The sequence below is a fragment of the Schizosaccharomyces pombe genome, assembly GCF_000002945.2.
Source record: "Schizosaccharomyces pombe strain 972h- genome assembly, chromosome: I".
NCBI lineage: Eukaryota > Fungi > Ascomycota > Schizosaccharomycetes > Schizosaccharomycetales > Schizosaccharomycetaceae > Schizosaccharomyces > Schizosaccharomyces pombe.
In genome coordinates, this window is record NC_003424.3 from 1,274,823 (window position 1) to 1,294,037 (window position 19,215).

At 35.4% G+C, this 19,215-nt stretch overlaps 12 protein-coding genes and 8 long non-coding RNA genes across 20 annotated transcripts; 10 read left to right on the top strand and 10 right to left on the bottom strand.

The window, feature by feature from the left end:
• Nucleotides 1-16: 16 nt before the first annotated feature.
• Nucleotides 17-1,491, bottom strand: SPOM_SPNCRNA.2560. The gene has a single exon (NR_191928.1). It is a non-coding gene; the product is annotated as a non-coding RNA (long non-coding RNA).
• rpl3703 (60S ribosomal protein eL37) lies at nt 667-1,177 on the top strand. Its single transcript, NM_001018701.3, has 2 exons — nt 667-947; nt 1,015-1,177. Exons 1-2 carry the CDS (start codon nt 713-715, stop codon nt 1,047-1,049), a joined length of 270 nt encoding a protein of 89 aa, NP_001018221.1. The 5' UTR covers nt 667-712; the 3' UTR covers nt 1,050-1,177.
• A 180-nt stretch (nt 1,492-1,671) lies between the features above and the next one.
• sos7 lies at nt 1,672-4,178 on the top strand. Its single transcript, NM_001356006.2, has 6 exons — nt 1,672-2,024; nt 2,115-2,164; nt 2,219-2,286; nt 2,347-2,448; nt 2,491-2,597; nt 2,636-4,178. The coding sequence occupies exons 1-6, from the start codon at nt 1,851-1,853 to the stop codon at nt 2,927-2,929; spliced, it is 795 nt and encodes a 264-aa protein (NP_001343031.1). The 5' UTR covers nt 1,672-1,850; the 3' UTR covers nt 2,930-4,178.
• Nucleotides 1,806-2,104, bottom strand: SPOM_SPNCRNA.2561. The gene has a single exon (NR_191929.1). It is a non-coding gene; the product is annotated as a non-coding RNA (long non-coding RNA).
• On the bottom strand, nt 2,298-4,288 carry sen2 (tRNA-splicing endonuclease catalytic subunit Sen2). Its single transcript, NM_001018702.3, has 2 exons — nt 3,318-4,288; nt 2,298-3,270 (listed from the first exon to the last, which is right to left on the bottom strand). The coding sequence occupies exons 1-2, from the start codon at nt 4,150-4,152 to the stop codon at nt 2,963-2,965; spliced, it is 1,143 nt and encodes a 380-aa protein (NP_001018222.1). The 5' UTR covers nt 4,153-4,288; the 3' UTR covers nt 2,298-2,962.
• Nucleotides 4,289-4,750: 462 nt separating this feature from the next.
• On the top strand, nt 4,751-5,503 carry eos1 (N-glycosylation protein; the record flags this gene model as incomplete). Its single annotated transcript, NM_001018703.3, has 3 exons — nt 4,751-4,957; nt 4,998-5,047; nt 5,131-5,503. The coding sequence occupies 3 exons, from the start codon at nt 4,751-4,753 to the stop codon at nt 5,501-5,503; spliced, it is 630 nt and encodes a 209-aa protein (NP_001018223.3).
• Nucleotides 5,504-5,672: 169 nt separating this feature from the next.
• Nucleotides 5,673-8,000, bottom strand: mrm202 (2' O-ribose methyltransferase Mrm2-like protein). Its single transcript, NM_001018705.3, has 3 exons — nt 7,519-8,000; nt 7,295-7,345; nt 5,673-7,251 (listed from the first exon to the last, which is right to left on the bottom strand). The coding sequence occupies exons 1-3, from the start codon at nt 7,711-7,713 to the stop codon at nt 6,592-6,594; spliced, it is 906 nt and encodes a 301-aa protein (NP_001018225.1). The 5' UTR covers nt 7,714-8,000; the 3' UTR covers nt 5,673-6,591.
• SPOM_SPAPB17E12.09 (uncharacterized protein) lies at nt 5,879-6,589 on the top strand (the record flags this gene model as incomplete). Its single annotated transcript, NM_001018704.3, has 2 exons — nt 5,879-6,238; nt 6,285-6,589. 2 exons carry the CDS (start codon nt 5,879-5,881, stop codon nt 6,534-6,536), a joined length of 612 nt encoding a protein of 203 aa, NP_001018224.1. The 3' UTR covers nt 6,537-6,589.
• On the top strand, nt 6,902-7,997 carry SPOM_SPNCRNA.2562. The gene has a single exon (NR_191930.1). It is a non-coding gene; the product is annotated as a non-coding RNA (long non-coding RNA).
• Nucleotides 8,001-8,195: 195 nt separating the features above from the next.
• SPOM_SPNCRNA.2563 lies at nt 8,196-9,506 on the bottom strand. The gene has a single exon (NR_191931.1). It is a non-coding gene; the product is annotated as a non-coding RNA (long non-coding RNA).
• ost3 (oligosaccharyltransferase gamma subunit Ost3) lies at nt 8,285-9,660 on the top strand. The gene is made up of 5 exons (NM_001018706.3): nt 8,285-8,513; nt 8,565-8,682; nt 8,741-8,820; nt 8,937-9,283; nt 9,330-9,660. The coding sequence occupies exons 1-5, from the start codon at nt 8,308-8,310 to the stop codon at nt 9,506-9,508; spliced, it is 930 nt and encodes a 309-aa protein (NP_001018226.1). The 5' UTR covers nt 8,285-8,307; the 3' UTR covers nt 9,509-9,660.
• Nucleotides 9,575-10,678, bottom strand: mrx21 (coenzyme A/ diphosphate transporter). Its single transcript, NM_001018707.3, has one exon. It carries the CDS (start codon nt 10,660-10,662, stop codon nt 9,709-9,711), a length of 954 nt encoding a protein of 317 aa, NP_001018227.1. The 5' UTR covers nt 10,663-10,678; the 3' UTR covers nt 9,575-9,708.
• A 24-nt stretch (nt 10,679-10,702) lies between these two features.
• SPOM_SPAPB17E12.14C (6-phosphofructo-2-kinase) lies at nt 10,703-14,393 on the bottom strand. The gene has a single exon (NM_001018709.3). The coding sequence runs from the start codon at nt 14,098-14,100 to the stop codon at nt 12,094-12,096; it is 2,007 nt and encodes a 668-aa protein (NP_001018229.2). The 5' UTR covers nt 14,101-14,393; the 3' UTR covers nt 10,703-12,093.
• rpl1802 (60S ribosomal protein eL18) lies at nt 10,794-11,516 on the top strand. The gene is made up of 2 exons (NM_001018708.3): nt 10,794-10,807; nt 10,879-11,516. The coding sequence occupies exons 1-2, from the start codon at nt 10,805-10,807 to the stop codon at nt 11,437-11,439; spliced, it is 564 nt and encodes a 187-aa protein (NP_001018228.1). The 5' UTR covers nt 10,794-10,804; the 3' UTR covers nt 11,440-11,516.
• On the top strand, nt 11,949-14,750 carry SPOM_SPNCRNA.2564. Its single transcript, NR_191932.1, has one exon. It is a non-coding gene; the product is annotated as a non-coding RNA (long non-coding RNA).
• A 152-nt stretch (nt 14,751-14,902) lies between these two features.
• Nucleotides 14,903-16,174, top strand: SPOM_SPNCRNA.732. Its single transcript, NR_151104.1, has one exon. It is a non-coding gene; the product is annotated as a non-coding RNA, possible alternative UTR (long non-coding RNA).
• On the bottom strand, nt 15,363-16,516 carry SPOM_SPNCRNA.2565. The gene has a single exon (NR_191933.1). It is a non-coding gene; the product is annotated as a non-coding RNA (long non-coding RNA).
• On the top strand, nt 16,143-19,031 carry rcf2 (cytochrome c oxidase subunit Rcf2). Its single transcript, NM_001018710.3, has one exon. It carries the CDS (start codon nt 16,456-16,458, stop codon nt 17,182-17,184), a length of 729 nt encoding a protein of 242 aa, NP_593280.1. The 5' UTR covers nt 16,143-16,455; the 3' UTR covers nt 17,185-19,031.
• Nucleotides 16,792-17,298, bottom strand: SPOM_SPNCRNA.2566. Its single transcript, NR_191934.1, has one exon. It is a non-coding gene; the product is annotated as a non-coding RNA (long non-coding RNA).
• rga10 (Rho-type GTPase-activating protein) lies at nt 17,583-19,042 on the bottom strand. The gene is made up of 2 exons (NM_001018711.3): nt 18,930-19,042; nt 17,583-18,867 (listed from the first exon to the last, which is right to left on the bottom strand). The coding sequence occupies exons 1-2, from the start codon at nt 18,979-18,981 to the stop codon at nt 17,795-17,797; spliced, it is 1,125 nt and encodes a 374-aa protein (NP_593281.1). The 5' UTR covers nt 18,982-19,042; the 3' UTR covers nt 17,583-17,794.
• Nucleotides 19,043-19,215: the final 173 nt, after the last annotated feature.

Below are 19,215 nucleotides of genomic sequence, written 5' to 3' on the forward strand. Positions count from 1 at the left end.
TTGTTCATTAAAGTACTGCTTGGACATATTTGAACAGAGCTGGAGTACCTAATTTCAATAATTCTTTATTTTTGAAACACTAAAAGTTTTAGAGATCAAAATAGCAATTGAAAAGTATTTTTTTTTTTATTAAAAAAAAAATTTATTAAATTTTCCTTTGTTGGAACATATTTTAGAACATGGGAGTGCCAGTTAAAACTAAAAATAATATTGTTTTGAAAAACTACATCTTAAAGTAAATGATCATCGAATGTGCTGTCAGTACTACGACAAACAGACCTCCGATATAAACCGACACTTTAAGTACTTAAGTTAATTATTATTCTTAGCATCGTATAGATACTGTCAAAATTTTTTGTAAAATATAAAAGTTCAAAGTACTAAAGCATCACCATCATGCATCAAATAATAACGCCCTAGATATTTGTTCACTAAATATGTAAACAAAAGATGATTGAAGTACAGTAACAATAGACGAGCTATGAGAGTAGTGAGGTTTGTTTTAAATACCTTATTGTGCTAATACTGAAACACATTGTAATCTTATCGCGCATTTTATCAATAAAGTAGTGTAGTGTGCACAACTTATACGCTACTTTGTTTGGTAGTCGTGACTGTCTTTCTCGAGGTTTTGCTAATTCATCGTACACATTAAAATCTATCAGTAACCTTCTGCCATCGGCCCTAATAGTTTCGAGAAGCAGTTTCAAAAATGACTAAGGGTACTCAATCATTCGGTATGAGACATAACAAGTCTCATACCATTTGCCGTCGTTGTGGAAAGCGTTCTTTCCACATTCAAAAGAGCACCTGCGCATGCTGTGGTTATCCCGCTGCCAAGACTCGTAGTTACAACTGGGGTGCTAAGGCCAAGAGAAGAAGAACTACTGGCACTGGCCGTATGAGCTATTTGAAGAAGGTTCATCGCAGCTTTAAGAACGGATTCCGTAAGTAATTGCACGATCGGTGGAGATCCTGTTGTATTTTTCGTTTATTTATTAACATTTTATTTAGGTGCTGGCAAGCCTACTTCCGCTGCTACTGCTTAGGTATTGCATTAATCGATTTATTCTCGAAGGAGGTTCATTTCTTTCAATGAGTGAAGTGCGTAGTAATGTTAAATGTATTCATCGTATGCTTATAATGTAATTTAAGTTCAGTAAAAATTGGCTTTTTTGTACCGACTTTGCCTTGTATTGATACAAACGTGATAAATCTTTTTACGTCTTAAAAATAGTCTATTACAGGATATTTGTGGTGTTTCCAGCACCACAAATACTAAAAACCGTGGCAGCAGACATGAAAGGATTTTACGTGCAAAAATAAATCACTTCACTCGTGTTATTTTGGGTGTTTTAATTTCTCATTTTTATCTCTTCCCAATACTTGAAATATAAGCTGGCCAAAGAATGCTGGTAGTACAGTTTGTTTGTGTGATTTTTTCTAGAATTTAAACAATTATATTTGCATTCCATTCCGATATTTTTCACGAAGCATTGTCAATCGGTATTTTAACTGGTAATAAATTTGATACTATGGTGGTAAAAGATAAAAGATAATAATAATTGTTATTTTTAGTATAATATATTACCGTTAAGCTGTTTATTTTGATAAAACATTTTGGTTGTTTAAGTAATTTTAATAATGAATCGTGTTTAATTAATTTATCTCAGAACAAATAATGGTTTCCACTGTTTCATTCTTTTAATGACTCAATTCTGCAAAATATTCAGCAAATTTTATTTATTTATTTATTAGAATTTGGTTTATTAGACTGCAAAAGCTTAAGCATATTCTGATTCCCTGATTTCTTATTACAAAACAATTTCGAGGTTACATCGACGATACCAATGGATCAAAATAAATCGACACAGGCAACTGGAAATGGAAAGAAGACAGAGGAAATAAATGAATTGCTTGAAAGTTTTATAAAAGAAGGTCCTAAATTACTTTGGGGGTCGACGAATTTGAAATACGAAGACCAAATAAGTCGTTCGTCAGAACATGAACTTCAGCAATATAGGGTTCGTGAATTTCTAAAAAAGCATGAGTTTATATTTTATAATTTTTTAAAGATGTCCGTGAAAAAGAAATTGTACTAATTACTCGATTAGGAACTTTTTACTCGATTGAAGTTTTCTTATATCGAGCAAGGGACGAAGGAGTACGTCGCAGATTATTTTTACAAGTTTTAAATATGTATTAACAATTTGAAAAGGAGATATTTAAGAGCCATACTGGATGACCCACCTATGCTCGTTGAAGCGGAAGACAATGAAAAATTAGGTATAATATATATTGAATTTTATTTCTGCAGACTTTTATTTTTACTAATGAGACTTAAAGAAACGACAAATTCTTCTCTTAAGGGGAGGCTTAAATCCGAAAAAAGAGAAGTTGATTTGCTCACAGAAGAGTTAAAGACAACGTCTAGGGAATTATCTTCTAGTATGTTAACTGGAATTTTTTTTACTTATTGACATCTTTAAGATTATGAATCAGTGATGGAAGAGTGCAAAAACACAAAGTCTACACTCTCCAAGCTCGAAAGTCTGGAAAGTGAATTGTTAAAACTACAACAAGATTCTTCAACAAAGGTAATAAATGTTTGGATTATAAGATGCTAAACTTCTAGACTCCCATTTTACCAGAGGTTGAAGCAGCTATTCATGACCTCGAAAGCGAATTAAACATCACTAATGAATCCATAGAAACTATCGATGGGAAGATAGACAATGATGAAAAATACTTTATACAACTAACCAAAAACCTTTCTTTACTTGAAAAGGAATATAAAATAGCTTCTGAGAGGTCTAATCAAATTAAAGCAGCAATCCACACTAGAACGCCCGATGCTGACGCAAAAAAACAAGTGCAAAATTGGTATACCTCGATGCTTGAAATTTATGATCAACTTCTTCAAAAATAAATAAAAAACCAATTTTAGTAATAATGTATGACACTAATCTCTATTCCTGCTAGGAACCCAGCGCCTTAAGGTTACACATCGAATTAAATATTGTCGAAGTACAGACTCTGCCCAATCCCATTCATTCATTGAGGCTTGATTTTTCCATATTTTATTAAAGTCTTCAATGCTAGGACATTGAACATAGCATAATATTAGGCTCTTTTTCACTTGCGCAATTACCCGATTTAGACAATGAACTTCATGCCATTGCATGTTATATTTTTGTTTGTTTCCAACACATGGAATTAGCAAAATAGCAAACTCGGCATGGCTGAAAACTGGACCCTTTTTGTACAATACTATTTCTTGTTAAAAAAATCTGAAGCGATGTATATAATAAACTTACAAAAATCCACCGAAAATTTGGTTCCGTTTTTTACAACCCAACCTTGCTGACGAAAGTAGAAATAAGCAGCCAATTCAGTTAAAAATTTGTTGTCCGGCTCAATAATAGGGTCTTCATGGCTTTGCTGTAAAGAATAATCATGAGTAAGGGCAACTGAATTAGCAACTATGTTGGCAAAAAGCTTTAAAATAGGTAAAAGTTCAAAATTAGGGTTTTCGTAGTTGATTCGAAGGACTCCCAAAGAAGCTAAAAAAAAGGCTTCCGGAAATGTTAGCTGTAGGTGCTCAACATTAGGCACTGAAGTAATATGGTATGGATTTTCGGAAACTCGGGAAAAGTCTTTAAGAGATTTCGTTAAATACTCAGGAAGTTCTGCATCTTCTTCTAAAGATGCTGGAATCGGCTTGCCATTTTCTAATAGTAATTGCCTCTCACGAGCACGATTTTCCCTATAAGCTCTTTGTGCTTTAAATTGTTTTCGCTGAAATCTCCTACGCGCGGTAACTTCCTCAGCTACAAGGTCTTCATCAAATCCAAGAAGTCCCAGCGATCGCTTAGTTCGTGTATGCCAAGTTGGCTCGCTACGAGACAAATTTCCTTTTCCAAAAAAACCTGATGTCCAAAATTTTTTAATAGCTTCACTATCTGTTACAACACAGCTGAGGTCACTTTCATGAAGCTGACATTGCCATTGTACTTGCCTGGGTGTCTTTCTAAATAGGTACCGATATATATATGGTATCCAGGTTAAAGGATTAGTAAGAATAATAGGAGGAAGAGGATAAGCTAAAGAAATAGGGAGCGCATCCTTATAAACTTCATGATTTTTCGACATTTTTTGTGACAGTAAAAGTAGTAACACATTAAATACTAAATTTATATTAGCACATAAATTAGAGAAAAAGTATGTTTGTTTCTCTTATTTGCAGACTGTTCGAGTTACAGATGGCATACATCCAAGAATTGGGTTCAGAACTAGCAATTACTGCAACTACCCTAATTTGGTGGTGATAAATATTTACAATTCTTTAGCTTTCTTTGATTTACACATACCGGGATAGAAATTCTAAAAAAACAGTATACAGGAAGCATTAAATTTAAATGCTTTTGCATAAATAAAACAATTTCTGTATAAAAAAAAACACTTTATTGACATACTAGAGGGCGTTATTCTTAAATTTTTTGTTCCTAAGCCTACTCGTGTTTTTTCTGTTTGTACAAATACTTATACCTTTTGTTCTAAAAGGAATTTAATATTAAGAATCGGTTTCATAAGAAGTTATACACAATTCGGATTTACTATTCTTTTGTTTCAGCTAAACGACTTAAAAGAGCAATTGAATCCTTGGTTTATGGTTTTCACTTATGTTTTATCTCAACTGTTCAGTCAATTTTCATTTCTTAAATTTTTTTCCTTTTTTTAACACTCCTTAATGAAACAGTACTTGAACACAGTTATTTCCAACCCTAGACCAGCACAAGCGTTGGGAATCAATCAACCATTTGTAGTATTTTGCTTTATTACATCTCGTGCTCTTTCATTTGTACCTGCGATTTACTGGTGCTTCAAATGTTTACATCTAGCTTTTGTTGCTGACAAGTTCAAATGGCTCCCATTAACATCGGCCCTATGGACTCTGGTAATAACTCGTGGATAATGCATAATACTAATTTTTATAGGTATCTGCTTATTTATCTTTTGTCTTGGCGAATGGTTTTTTACTTAAATGGTGAGTAAGCATAGTAGTTCATTCCATGATGTTTATTACTAAACCGCTTAATTCATTTGCTTAGCTAACTATATTTGTACTAGGCTGATCCATTACTCAATTGGACCTACCATTATAAGGCTCTTTTCACTCAACGTGATAAATTTTTCATTCCTATCATTAAGCGTTAGTTTTATTACACATGGCGACAACGCTTATTTACTTCCAGCCTGGATTGCTATCTCTTGTTTCCAGACTGCAGCCTACATAGTTCAAGATTGGATCACCTCTCCCATAATTAGAACACTTCCTTTTCGTTCCTCATCCAGTTCATCTTCCAATTATCGACACAATCTCGATTTTTTAGAGATCACCGTTTTTGCTGTCGTGCCAGTGGGTATTGCAAGTTTTTTTACGATGGTTATGCTTATTTGGCAACTTTACAAATACCCGGATTCTTTTTTAGTGTCTGCGTAAGTCATTGTTTGGATGAATTGGGACTATTTGGACTAACACGAAATGTTGCCTTCAGTTGACCATTGACAGTCTCTACAAAATTATTTAACGTTAATTATTCTTTTTTTAATCTGTTTGTAAATTTTCATTAGTCATTAAGTTTGCTAGAATACTTTTTGACAATTGTGTTGTTCTGTTCTTTTAATTCTTTGCATATGGGATATACTTACATGAAATATAATTTGATTGTTATTTTTTGATAAAATATAGTTTATCTTCTGAATTACTTGACAGGTTCACGAAGATCCTTATGATTTTTCGAATGTTCCGTTTAAGTTGTTTACATTTGTCACATAGAGTAAACATAACGTATCCTCAACAAACTTCATTTTAAAAATGCAAGACCGCTTTTTAAAGGAAAATACGGAAATAATAAACTTATCTTCAAGCATTCATCCCAATAGGGATAGTTATTTGGATTCTCAATCCGACCCCTTAAACCAAAACCTCTATAATATTGAAACAGAAAACGTTAAAGATTTAAATATTGAAGATGTAGATTATTATGAAAAGTTGCAAAATTTCAAAATTGTTGACGAAAACATTGATCCAGGTTTAAGGACATACTCCAAAAGGTCTGTTGGGGTGAATAATACTTTCCAAAATCCCTGTAATAGAAAAATTGAGGGCTATATAAAAGAAATTGAAAGACTCAGTAACAGCAATAAAAATCTTCAAGCAGCTGTACTTCAAATGGTATGATTATATTTAGTATAATGCAAGGTCTGACTGCTCTCATTAGGCCGTCTCGGACACCGATGATCCAAGGTTAAAAGAGGAATATAAGCAAACAGAGAAGGAATTACTTAGAGAAATTTCCGGCAACCATAAGTCTAAAATTCTAAAATTAGAAGAAGAGTTAAATGATTTAAAGCACTCCATGAAAGAAATGCAATTGTACATGACAAAAATCATAGACAAAGCAATGAACAACGCTTCGCTCGAAAATCTGTTTTCTCTAGATGAGAATAACACAAAAATCCACGACAAATAAGTTCAGGAAAAGGGAAAGAATGTTCCTCTTATCAACAAACTATGTACTAAAACCTTTAAATGTTCAAAAGCTTAGAATGACATGACAGCTGCTTCCCGGAACAAAAATAAACTGCATATAGCTCATCTTTAATTTTAGTTTTAAATTGAATTTTTTTTACACATTTAAAGCACATAGATAAATCCTCAGCAAAACTTCGTAAATGTGAACTTTCCAATACTTTACAAAGGAAAATTCCATCTGGTTTCAGTGCTTTTATGGCAAATAATAAAGCTGCCTGGGCAAGATAAAGCGAATCCAACTCGTCCTTAACTGCTAAATGCTCATTAGTTTGCATAGCTAAATAAGGTAATTTTGAAATCCAAAATTCGAATCCCTGAACCATTGGAAATGGGGGACCTAAATCACTCATTATAACATCTGCTGACAAATCTTCAATTTTGGCTTTCTCTTTTGTATCTCTTTCTTCTTCAAAGACTGACTGCAAGTAGGGAATAGAAGCAGAATTATGATCTTGTTGATTTCGAAAAAAAGAGTTTCGACTACGAATGGCTGCCTTAGCTATTTCAAGCTGAATTTCCATACTTAGTATATTACCTTGAATCATACTGGAGTTTTCAGGGAGCCTACAAGGAATTATATCACATGCAATAACTCTACCAAACAAACCAACATGTCGAGCAGCTATTGTACTCCATATTCCAGGTGCACAACCCTAAATTGATTAGTTGCGTATAAAAATTTGACCATTTACCTACCAAATCAACAACAATCTGACCAGGTTTGAAAAGCTGATGCTCTTTGTTTATCTTAATAGTTAGCAATAAACAACTCCATAGAAAAATATTAATTGAACCTTGAAAAGTTCAGCAGATATACGGAATATGTACGACAGTTTCTTAGATGCAGTATGCTCCTAAGAATACCTTGCAACGGACGTCTGTTGACATTTCGACGGGACCCTTTTAACAATTGAACTTACTTTCTCAATGAATTTTTCATTTGCTGTCTCAGCTGACTTTCTCAGAGATATTAAAGTATTCTTTTTTGTCTTTTTAGGAGGGTTGGAATAAAAACGTAATAAACAACTTGAAAAGAGAGAATTGTTAAACCAAGAAGAACTTCTGGCTATGGCCGAATAAGCAGAGGAACTTCTACTCCAAATTCTCATAGACATATTATTTTGTGGAAAGCATTATCTAACATGAATAGTCACTGATAGTAAATATCAACATATAATAATTCATGGGCAATGTAAAAACTTGACTAGGAGATTTTGATAAATTAGGAAAAAAAAGGTATAAAAAATTGTTGACCAGGTGAGTTTGTTAGTAAAGAAATGCTTTTTGATCGAGGAGACTATGGTTGCGGAACAACGTAAATATATACGAAAATATTAAATGTCTGGCAAGAATTATAAACTATTATTATGGATCGACTGCAGGTATATTTGGAGTAAATGGCAAATATAAACAAAATATATTTACAAACTATAAAGTAATTAGTCCCTGGAAGTAAAAAATTATAATATACTCTAAAGCTAATGATAATAACTTATATTATTAAACCTTTAATAGAAAGAAAATTTATTTAACTAATCCCAAGAAATCAAAAGCTTTCTGTTTATTCTTTGAAATCTCTTAAGTTTGTTTAATGAATTGCAACTTCATAGGTAACAAATATAACGAATCTCTGCGCATCGACGGTTTGCTTAGCGGGGGCAGCCATTAAGCAGAAATGAGGCTGCCAAGGACAAACTATTGAAGGCAAGATGAATTTCTTCAAAATCCTCTCGTTTTTCTCCCTCTTTGTAATTACATGCTTTGCAAAATTAGATTTAAATTCAAAAACGGATGCTGATGGAGTTATTCAAATTACCGGCAGATTGTTTCATCGAATCGTAAATGGAAAACAAGATTTCACCACAGTAGCTCTTTTCTCAGCCGATTCCTCTACCATGAACTGTGATGTTTGTCGGTAAGCTCAGAAAATATTATATTAAGTTGATTTATTTTCTAACGTTGTTAGTCTCATTGAACCGGAATTTAAAGCGCTTGCTAATTCGTACAAGTTAAAATATGGTCTTGACAGTGGAATACGTTTTACCTACGCTGATTTTGGAAAGAATAAGAATCTTTTTCAGGACGTATGTGATGCAGTCTTGTAAATTTTCCCAACTTTATCAATACTAATTGTACTCATAGTTTTCCATTGAAAGCGTCCCTAATTTTTGGATTTTTAAACCAAAATCTATTCAAGCTATCCACGTAGACTTAAGCCATGGGTAAGTCCAAACACTCATCTTTCCTCCGAAATTGTTTGTTTGCGAATACTTTTTTTTAGTAATTCGCCGTACTATTTTTAGTTTTTTTGAAGAAATAAAAAAACTAACTTACTTAGTGTCACTGCTTCTCATCTTGCTGCTATTGTAGAAAAGCATACTGGGAAAATCGCCGATATTGTATATAAGCAAGATCAAGCCAAACGGGTTGGTGCTTTTCTTTCCTATATTATCGTTGGAGCTGCTTTATTCTTTACCCGTAAAATTATTGTCAAAATCTTTACAAGTCGCAAAGTTTGGGCCGCCTTAACCATTATCACCGTTATTACTTTAAGTAGTGGTTACATGTTTACTCGCATTCGTTTCAGTCCTTATAGTCAACGTGGTGAACACGGTGAAAACCTTTGGCTTGCTGGTTCTCAACAATTTCAATTTGGTGCTGAAGTTCAAGTTGTTTCCCTATTGTGTAAGTTTGTCGTTAAAATTTTAAAGTGATTCTCTAACATTTTTAGATACCGCTTTAACCATGTCTTCCATCTTCCTTGCAATCGTTGCTCCTAAAGTCGAAGGAGCCAAACGCCAAACTTTGTTCGTTATAATATGGTTGGCATTCCTTTGGATTGGTTATAGTTTCCTTGTTGATATTTTTAAGAGGAAAGTTAGTATGTATCCATTTAAGCTTCTAATTTAAAGAAATGTATGACTTAATGAATGCTGCTTGAGCCTACTGCTATTCATTCTTTGACTATGTTGTATCCGGGAAAGTTCGGGTTCTTATGCATAAAATCATTATTAATTTACAAAAATTTCTAATATGATATCTGTAGTATATTTCAATAGTAGGGGTATGTTGGGTAGCATCATTTTGAAATTGACAAGACGACTCTTAATTTAAAGATCGTGAAGCATTTTACTAACAGTTTCATATGTATACCATGTAATACTCATAACAGGGATAATTTTCAACATATTGCTCGAATAGCCACGAAAAAATCCATTGATTCCTTCGGTTTTATATATATGAAATATTGCGCTTTTTATATTTTTATAATTGTGTCCAATACCAGGAATTCTATTCACTTGAAATCGCCGTCGAAGTACATCAGCAGGAAATGTTAGTGTTTGGCCAATAATCCCGGTAAACCCACCCAAAAAGAGCTTTTGAAAAGCAGTCAAGTCAGCATTTGAGAAAAATTTTTGTTTGCAAAATTCAAATGTAAAAAAACATATTGAGACATACGGAACGACGTTCAATAAAGTGGCAGGGAGACCATTATAAAGGGCAGGATATCCACCCTCATGCTGAACTATGTATAATAGAGTAGACCACAAAGTAAGAGGTTTTACTTTCAAAGAATTATTAGCGACATTATTGATTGCTAAGCTTCGTGATGTTAGTCCAGCTGTCTCAATGGACAAACGCGTTCGTGCAATGTCCAAAGGATATGTCGTAGCGCAACTGGCAGCACCAGCAATTGCGCCAAAAAGAAGCCTTTCATGATTTTCCAAATTCTGATGTGATCTATTTTTTAAGGCTCTTTGTTTGAGCATATTGAAAGTCGCGAATTGTACGGCCCCGTAAGGAAACGCTCTCAAGCAGTTCGTACCATTGCCCCGAAAAAAACCTATGAGGCCTTCACGGTTCCATATTTTGACAAGTGTCGAAGTGAGAGAAGTATATTCTTTGTTGTTTTGAACCTGAAAAATGATCTTCATTCGTTCCAGTGGGCTTACCGCTGTCCGACTAACGGTAGCAGCAACTCCTCCGGATAACATAGAAATCAAATCATTGCTCAACAGAGGTATCCTAGAAGGTGCACAAGGGCCAAATTTGTCCTTTTGCATGATCCTTCACACCAATATCATGTATCCCCCAAAAACAATGTGCTCAAACACTCATAACTAACCCTACCCTAAAAACAAAACAAAACAGTCACACGACAATACACAACTTTAGAATGAGAATTGACACCTACACCGAGCCAAGATGGTAAGTAAATGTCGTAACTGGTTGTTTTCCGGTTTTCGTGAGTGAGAATTTTAAACTAATAAATTTATTAGGGTATTGACATCGAGAGACACCACGTCAGAAAGTCTCAGCGCAGCAAGCCTGCCTCCGAGAATGTGTACTTGAAGCTTTTGGTAAAATTGTACCGATTCTTGGCCCGTCGTACGGATTCTCGTTTCAACAAGGCAATTTTGAAGCGTCTTTTTCAGTCCAAGACCAACCGCCCTCCTATCTCTATTTCTAAGATTGCTGCTCTTACTAGCCGTAAGAGCGCTTCTCTCGAGGGTAAAACTACCGTTATCGTCGGAACCGTTACTGATGATGAGCGTTTGTTGACTGTCCCCAAGCTTTCCGTTGCCGCCCTTCGTTTTACCAAGTCTGCTCGCGCTCGCATCTTGAAGGCTGGTGGTGAAGTTTTGACTCTTGATCAACTTGCTCTCCGTGCTCCCACTGGAAGCAACACCGTCCTCTTGCGTGGTAAGAAACATGCTCGTGAAGCTTACCGTCACTTCGGTTTCGGCCCCCATAAGCACAAGGCTCCTTATGTCCGTTCTGAAGGTCGTAAGTTTGAGAGAGCTCGTGGTCGTAGAAAGTCTCGTGCCTTCAAGGTATAAGCATGTTAGTATACAATATACATGCCCAAAAGTTTTTCAAGTTAATATGGGTGCATTCTTTATATTTGAGGTTTGTATTGTAAGTATGTTGTTCTAGTAGTTTTCGGCTTACAAATTGCTTGTGTAATATTCTTTTTTTGTCGCTTTAGTACAATAGTTCTAGACAGTTTAGTAAGATGTGGAATGTTTGTATTTAAAAATTTCTACCGTACAGCATCGTATATGAAGGAACAATTAGCGCTTTAGGAGATGGCTGCCAATCTATCTTAAGAGTCTCCCCGCAGTAGTATCTATTTGGCACTTTTTCACTGGGAATGCAAACAACTATTGGACCTTGTTTATAATACTTTATTATCCACAAAACGACAGATAAATAAAAAAACCAGATATAAATTAGTAGTAAACCCAAAAAAAGAGACTAGAAGCGAACTCCTGCCAGAATCTAGAAGAGATAAATCATAAAAACATTATATTCCAACTCATTAAATATATAAACCTTCTCAAAAACTTTATTTTTCTTAAAAAAATTCTGACAAAAGAGTATAAAAAATGCCGCGTCCTCGAGTTCAAACTACGGAAGGGCAGTGATCAACAGATTACATGTTTGAAGTCCTAAGACATTTTGTCTAGTATCATGACAATTAAAATATATATTCAAAGTGAGAAAGGGACTCTTGAAAACTTTCTCGTATTAGGATCGTAATTATATTGGTAAAAATCAGTACCATATGGTTGCGGCTCGATGCAGTAAACAGTGTGAAGTGGTACATTCAAATAAGCGATATCTTCTCGACGACAACCCAAGAAATATGCAATAATTATACGAGTAATCACGCGATGACCAATTACCAAAACATGATGTTTCATCCGCTCAATTTCAACAATTACACTCTGTAATCTATAGATAACATCAAGATAGCTTTCACCACCAGATCCGGGATACCGATAATTTAATTTGTCTAGTTTTCGAGCTTCATATTCCTTTGGATAAATTGACTTGATTTCCTCGTACGTCAATCCATCACATATACCAGAACAGATCTCATTTAACATACGCATGGCTTTTATATCATATTGTTCTTCGTCAAAATATGCAGCGGTCTGTATACTACGCTGCATCATAGACGTCCAAACACTATAAGGTTTTTCTAATCGCTCTTCATCCTCTGGATCTAAAACTTGGGGATCATTAACAGTATTTTCGGAGGGTGTTAGGCAATTGAAGCTGGTTTCAAATTGTTTACCATTAAAAGAATGGGAGCCGTGCTGTAACAAGTGTGATTCCTTAGAATAATCGTTGTATAAACGCTCTTGAAATTCATCTCGCTTTTCGTCAATAAACAAAGCTAAGTCTTCGCTAAATTGTCTGCCCAGAGGTGTCAACTCAGCGTTACCACCAATTCGGCCTCTAACATTGTCAACGGACTCGCCATGACGCGTCACCCAAATTTGTCGTGGAGAAAGGTTGAAGTTTAGCAAAAAGAACACGGCCTGTCCTGCAAGGAATCCACGGATGTTAAATGCGACAACTTTCTTCCCGACATTTATTACCTTTATATACCTTAGGTTCAGGTCTTCTTCAGACTTTCCAAGCGGTTCGTATTTCCTTTCATACATACGAACACGTTCCTGAAAATCTCGCAAAGACTGCTCAGGGTTGAGATCCTTGTAATCAGGGCCAACTAGCTTCATTCTCATGTTGGCGGCAATAAGTTGTTCATCATTACATATGGACTCAATAAACAAAGTAGTCACATAAGGAACTTTACTAAGATGGTCAACAATGGCCTTTCTTCGTTTGGAGGTAGAGTTTGTGGCATCAAAGATGCCGACAACTCCATCCTCTTCTTCGAACCACTGAAGCAAAGCATCCAACGTATCCATGGCAAACGATTCTCTAAGCTTGGAAGCCTCTTCGTTAGAAGGATCGAAGAAAGAGGCATCATCGTGACTATGGCTAGCATGTTTTCGGCGAAAATTACCAACGTTAAACGCCTTGCAATTATATTGCAGCCAATTATAATATCTAACAAGCTTATTTACAATGTAAGATTTCCCTCTAGCTGGTAAGCCCACCATAATGATTGCAAGCTTTTCCTCTGGGGGATTGGTCGCCTCGGAACCGTTATTGGAAGAAACGATGGATGTTTGACCCGGAATACTCATGGAAGAGCCCTTTTTCCGTAAATGATGATGAAAAGGAATGGGCGAAGGCGGTGCAGTATCGCTTGCAGGATGAAAACTCGGAACGCGATGCTGTTGTGACATAGGTCTGTGCGTTTGACGTATGGAAGTCAACTGTTTTGGAAGAGCAAAATAACCGCCAGAAGAGACTCGCTTTACATCTGGTCGACTCCCTAGGTTCAGAGTGGGAGACAATGCAGGGGAAGGAATTGGATGGACGGGAGAATTTTGAAGCGATGAGTCTGAAAAATTGGCAGAGTTCGATGTTAACGTCGATACTGGTGAAGAAAATGGTCGATCTTCAGAAGTAACCGAATCGGTGTTGGTGAAAGAATGATCGTTTGCCGAAAGCTTGGGAGAACCAAATTTATCAAGCTGGTCAACATCATCTTTTACAGGAATAGCCGTGCGATCAGGATTGTAATAATGAGTACGGGACTGCAACTCCGAGTCATCCTTGTTATTATTATTCGACATGGCAAATATGCAACAAGAGATAAGTTTCGAGCAGAAGGTAGTTTTTAAGTCTCTAAACAAAAGTAGGGGAAAGTAGTTTTAAAAGGGAAAAAGAAACATCAAAAGGCAAAATAGAGGCAAATTTTTACTTGTAAATTTCTAGATGGATTTAGACAGATTGCTAAGCATGAATGTCATCAAAAAAGTATTCGATATGGAGAAAAGAATAAATTAGACTAATTTTTAACAAGATCCTGAAAAGTTTTGGCAGCCAAAAAATCTTTGCCAGACACGACAGGAAGAATGGTGTTTGCAAGGTTGAGTACATACAGATTTTGCTACGTACGTTTTCTATTCATTTTACGTACGCGTTGCGCTTCGACCTACAACGCAAGCTTAAGCCATGCAAAATTCACTTCACCGTATTGAGAATAACGAAGTAGAATGAGTGTATAAATCATGTGTAAAACGAGAGGATAAAGAAGATGAACCAAAATGGTGAATTTTTTCTATTGATAAGCATGAATCCATGATGATGTTAAAAGTGTTTATTAAAAATGCCCTACAAGAGAGATTCAACGACTTGATTTTGAAGGTCTTTTATTTCCAGTCTTTGCTCTAATGCTTAATTGTAAAGTTCCAGTATAATTAGTGGTATAAAGCTTCTTAAAAATAATTATTACTCAAATATTTCGTATTCATACATACTGCTAAGGAGATGGTTCTCGTAATGTCTTCTTCATTATCATAGTCCAGAATTTTGTTTTTGAGATGTACGAGTATATATAGTAAAGCAATTCTACAAAGGTTATCCTTCGCAACAGCATGTTGTAAACATGACAATAGAAATGCAATGCAATGCGAATATAACTATAGTATATAATTTAATGATTTTGTAGCCAAACTGACTCATTTCCCCTTTTGCAACAAGTTCACCACATACAACTTCTATGAGAAATCGTGAGATGAATAAATAATGTTTCATATTATCCCGTTCCAGCTGATCCTTTCATGCAATGACAAGTAAAGAAACCGCCTTCTTTATTGAATAACGTGTCTAACATGTCTCTACTCTTGACAAAACTAGTCGTTTCGAAAAAACTTAAAAAATACCTTAAAGGTTCGGGAATCAAAATTTGAAACGTTAACTTCCGTTAACGAATGAATAAAGCACATTCCACTTGATTAGAAGAATAGCTATAAATTAATTTTAAAGAATTTTAATTTTTATAACATTCTATGATTTTCATTAATAAGTTAAAAAGAAATAGGCTTTTAAATTCAAATTCGTTTTATTTTGTTTTGTTTTGCTCATTTCTTTCATTCTTATTTTTTTTTTCTTTTTTATTTAGAAGATTGCTCAAATACTATCCTTTTTCAATCTTTCTTTCAAATATTCTCCAATGTAGTATAGTATTACATTCACACTTTATCTGAACGGGAACTTTTTCATTTAATCTAGGTTATCAATTGACTTGCCTCCTATTTCAATACAAAGATGTTTCCCTTGTTTTCGCCGACGCAGTTTCCATACTACTAATTTTTTTTACCCCTATCTACAAAGACTCTTCAAAGATGGCGCACATTTGTTTTCTTTTTTCAGAAGAACTTTTGTTATACAATAAGCGTGATTATTAGCTACTATTGTGATTATTACTCAATACAAATACGGTTATTATTACTAGCGGAACTCAATTGTGGTTATTTTTTTTTTTTTTTTCTTCTTTAGTTCCGCTTGGCAAAAAATTTTCCTGTCTCATTGTTAACTAAAAATTTGCGTCCATCAACTAATACCTTCGGGAATTTGTATCTATTCCCATTGTCTCTTGACGTTAGTTGATCGCTTTCATCCCATATCGGGTTGCTGTACATTGTGTTAATTGATTTCACCGTCCTAGAACGTGATGGCAAGTCATCACCTAATCGAAGGACATAAGATAAGTTTAACGAACCGTATCGTTAAAAAATTGGCTCAGATCATACGATTTTTCGGATGTAAGGAATTCCAATAAGAAGAGGCGTATCCCATTTTTAAAGTGTCTATCCCCCAAGCGAATCTCACCACCATACCTTGATTTGCTCGTTTCCAAGTCCTTAGATCTGGACAAAATAGCTTGAAACATATAGAGGCAAAATTGAACTGAGCGAGAAGTTAACGCTTTCATACCGAGTCATTCGTTATTCCTTTCTTGGTATATCATTGCTTTTTCTTGTGAAGGCAAATACATATATATCGGGAGTTTACCCAAATCATCCTAGTGAGAAACACACTACACCGAAAACTCAAGCAATTAATTACTTCGTTTATAGAATATTGAATTTCCCTCCCTTTCTATCACCCATTTTTCGTTAGTTTGCGTCCTTTTTTAGATTATAATGAAACTTTCTACTCCCGAAGAAGTCAAAGCCTTTAATAGGAACACCTACTCGGCCCTTTTTAAAGGTGCACTTGTTGGATCTAGCCTTGGTATCGCTGGATGGCTTATTGGAAATCGATACTCTGCTGGATTCCGCCGCTTGCCTTTCTCTTTAAAGTCATGGTTGGTCATCGGCAGTGGAAGTGGCGCCAGTATCATCTTCGCCGATAAAGCTGGTCTCAAGTTTGAAGCTGAGCGTTATGGAAAATTCGATCAAATCGATTATAGCACTAAAGGCCTTCCCTGGAATCAACGTGCCCTTTATTACTTCAATGAGCACAAATGGCCTATCATCCTTGGTACTTGGGCATCCACCATGGGTCTTAGTTTGTACGCTGCCTCCCGTAATCGTTATGATACTGCTCCTCAAAAACTTATCCAGGCAAGAATGTACGCCCAAGGTGTTACCGTGGTCGTTCTCTTGGGAAGCGTCTACCTCTCTACTTTGGCTAACCGACTTGAGCCTCTAGAGCGCGAAGTCTTGGTCACCGACCCTTCTAATCCAACCAAGCTTGTCGCCTTTAAGCAACGCAAGGAACGCTATCCTGGAGAACTCCAGTGGGAAGTCCTTGTTTCTCAAGATGAAGAGAGGCTTCGCAAGCTTAACTTGCCTCTCCGTGAACCTCATGGCTCTACTGGTCCCATGAGCACCCCAACTCCTGCTTTGAATAGCAGTAGATCGGCTTAGAGTATACAGGGCAAAGTTCCTTGTGCATAATTTCTCTCCTCTTTCAATTCCGGCAGCGGACTTTTTCTCTTCATTCTTTTTCACTTTGTTTGTTTTAGTTGTACAATGTAATGGTATCGTGTCATTAATATGCATTCACTATACTTGGAAGAAATATAGTTTTTTTTTATTTTCGTATTATCATCTTTTGTGAATATCTCGATTGACATACTGAAATCGGTCAAAGCGATTGATAAGCTTTCTCAACTATTTTACTAAATACCACTGTTTTCTTTTTTTTCCCTACTGAATTTTTTCTGCAAATCTCTTTATTTGTGCCATTTTTGTTGATTTGTTTACCACGTGCACCGGAAACTTCAAATATCAATAAAATACATTTCTTATTTTTTAATTCTTTTGCTTACCAGTCAATTATTCGTTTGCAGTATTTTTATTTAAGGGTCTGATGCTGCAGACAATAGAAATATATCGTTAAGATCAAAAGTTCAAAACTCCTAGTACTTAGAATCTTTAATTGAGTATTCTAATAGTAACGATCCATTATCTGATTATCGGAATCATCTATAAAATATCTTATTGAAAAGCCTTATGACGCTGAATAAAACACTTATTACGGTGTCTTAGGAAGCAGCAGAGTGGGATCTTGGGGAATATATGAATCCCAGTTTTCTTCATTGGCAAACAAGGTATTCCAGTGTAAAATTGCATATTCCAGGAAATAGCAATATGGGTTATACTCTTTGTCTTTCATCGACATCAGCTCAGCAATATTGTCTGCTTTCGAAAAGCTGGGCCCAATACACAGCGCTAAATTTTGAGCGTTCATCATGTTTTCCTGTTCATGTTGTGTGATTTGGTACAACAGTGAAAATATTAAGCGAGCTAGCTTTTGTGAGTTTTTATCCATTGAAGCATCAATAAGCTTTTGTAAACTAACCGCATAATCGATACCTGAATCCATGTGGTCGGTTAGCCCATTCAAAAACTCTGCAGAAAACAATGGTGATGGCAAAGAACGAAATAAATGCTTGATGAGGGAGCATGCTGCTATAGGTCCGAACGCTTCTAAATCAACCATGCATCCGTTATCGTACAACTCTATGACAATGTCGAGGTGTTTTCGAGAACAAGATTTGCGGAAAAGTCCTTCAGTTTGTAGAGACTTAGAAACTACCTGCATGCCTTCTACCAATGCATCTGGTGGACGTGTCCATTGCTGTACAGGAAAAATAAAATTAGAAGTGGCTGAAGGGTTAGAAGGAAAAATCGCTGGTTCAACATTGCGATCAAATTCGTAAACTATGGGAGGAAGCTTTAAATGAGAGAGGGGAATATACTTATTTAGGTCAGAAATGGAGTTCAAGTAACGGAACTTTCGAGTGAATTTGGGGCTAGCAATGGACAACAATGTTCGTATGGCAACTTTTGACATCCAATCTGTATGAATCACGTAGACGGCTTTAACATTCTTGTGTAAATAGTAATCCATACCATAGTAGGCTTTGAGAGAAAGCCCAAGATATGAAAACACTGTACTGTCATGTGCAAAGAACACCGCCGTATATCGTTCGTCCTTCTGAATGAGTTTATGGACGTGATTATACGCTTCCTTTATGAGGTTTATATCATCATATTTTTTAAATAACTCGAGATTTTTGGTCACTACAACGATGACTTTATCATCTATATTTATAAATTTGATTAGCTTCGGAAACGCAACAAGTATTGTTACTCTGTTTACTTACTGTCATTATCATAACCCCCAATGAAACAAAGTCTTTCTAAGTCATGTTCCATAATCTTTAATATAGTTTGACAAAATTACTACAATTCCCACACCTCAATGTATGCCAATTGTAGGAAGAAACTCGTTCGGTAGGTACTAAGTCGGTTTAAGTACACCTTACAAGCTCGTGTTTGTGTTACTTAACCATGAGTGTTGTTTACAAATTGTTATGCATCAAACGGTTTTTCATAAGTCAGATAATTGTTATGATACTTTTACAAGATTCTTTTTGTTTGAATAATTAC

What these genes read in the sequence shown, in the direction of transcription:
- rpl3703 (NM_001018701.3), top strand. Translation starts at nt 713, where the DNA reads ATGACTAAGGGTACTCAATCATTCGGTATGAGACATAACAAGTCTCAT. An exon ending in CAGCTTTAAGAACGGATTCC is followed by an intron (nt 948 to 1,014) that starts GTAAGTAATTGC and finishes CATTTTATTTAG; the next exon opens with GTGCTGGCAAGCCTACTTCC.
- sos7 (NM_001356006.2), top strand. Translation starts at nt 1,851, where the DNA reads ATGGATCAAAATAAATCGACACAGGCAACTGGAAATGGAAAGAAGACA. An exon ending in ATGAACTTCAGCAATATAGG is followed by an intron (nt 2,025 to 2,114) that starts GTTCGTGAATTT and finishes TTACTCGATTAG; the next exon opens with GAACTTTTTACTCGATTGAA. An exon ending in GTCTAGGGAATTATCTTCTA is followed by an intron (nt 2,449 to 2,490) that starts GTATGTTAACTG and finishes GACATCTTTAAG; the next exon opens with ATTATGAATCAGTGATGGAA.
- sen2 (NM_001018702.3), bottom strand. Translation starts at nt 4,152, where the DNA reads ATGTCGAAAAATCATGAAGTTTATAAGGATGCGCTCCCTATTTCTTTA. An exon ending in CAAATTTTCGGTGGATTTTT is followed by an intron (nt 3,271 to 3,317) that starts GTAAGTTTATTA and finishes AACAAGAAATAG; the next exon opens with TATTGTACAAAAAGGGTCCA.
- mrm202 (NM_001018705.3), bottom strand. Translation starts at nt 7,713, where the DNA reads ATGTCTATGAGAATTTGGAGTAGAAGTTCCTCTGCTTATTCGGCCATA. An exon ending in ATGAAAAATTCATTGAGAAA is followed by an intron (nt 7,346 to 7,518) that starts GTAAGTTCAATT and finishes CTAACTATTAAG; the next exon opens with ATAAACAAAGAGCATCAGCT. An exon ending in GTCAGATTGTTGTTGATTTG is followed by an intron (nt 7,252 to 7,294) that starts GTAGGTAAATGG and finishes TAATCAATTTAG; the next exon opens with GGTTGTGCACCTGGAATATG.
- ost3 (NM_001018706.3), top strand. Translation starts at nt 8,308, where the DNA reads ATGAATTTCTTCAAAATCCTCTCGTTTTTCTCCCTCTTTGTAATTACA. An exon ending in ATAAGAATCTTTTTCAGGAC is followed by an intron (nt 8,683 to 8,740) that starts GTATGTGATGCA and finishes TTGTACTCATAG; the next exon opens with TTTTCCATTGAAAGCGTCCC. An exon ending in CACGTAGACTTAAGCCATGG is followed by an intron (nt 8,821 to 8,936) that starts GTAAGTCCAAAC and finishes TAACTTACTTAG; the next exon opens with TGTCACTGCTTCTCATCTTG.
- mrx21 (NM_001018707.3), bottom strand. Translation starts at nt 10,662, where the DNA reads ATGCAAAAGGACAAATTTGGCCCTTGTGCACCTTCTAGGATACCTCTG.
- SPOM_SPAPB17E12.14C (NM_001018709.3), bottom strand. Translation starts at nt 14,100, where the DNA reads ATGTCGAATAATAATAACAAGGATGACTCGGAGTTGCAGTCCCGTACT.
- rcf2 (NM_001018710.3), top strand. Translation starts at nt 16,456, where the DNA reads ATGAAACTTTCTACTCCCGAAGAAGTCAAAGCCTTTAATAGGAACACC.
- rga10 (NM_001018711.3), bottom strand. Translation starts at nt 18,981, where the DNA reads ATGGAACATGACTTAGAAAGACTTTGTTTCATTGGGGGTTATGATAAT. An exon ending in TGGGGGTTATGATAATGACA is followed by an intron (nt 18,868 to 18,929) that starts GTAAGTAAACAG and finishes TTATAAATATAG; the next exon opens with ATGATAAAGTCATCGTTGTA.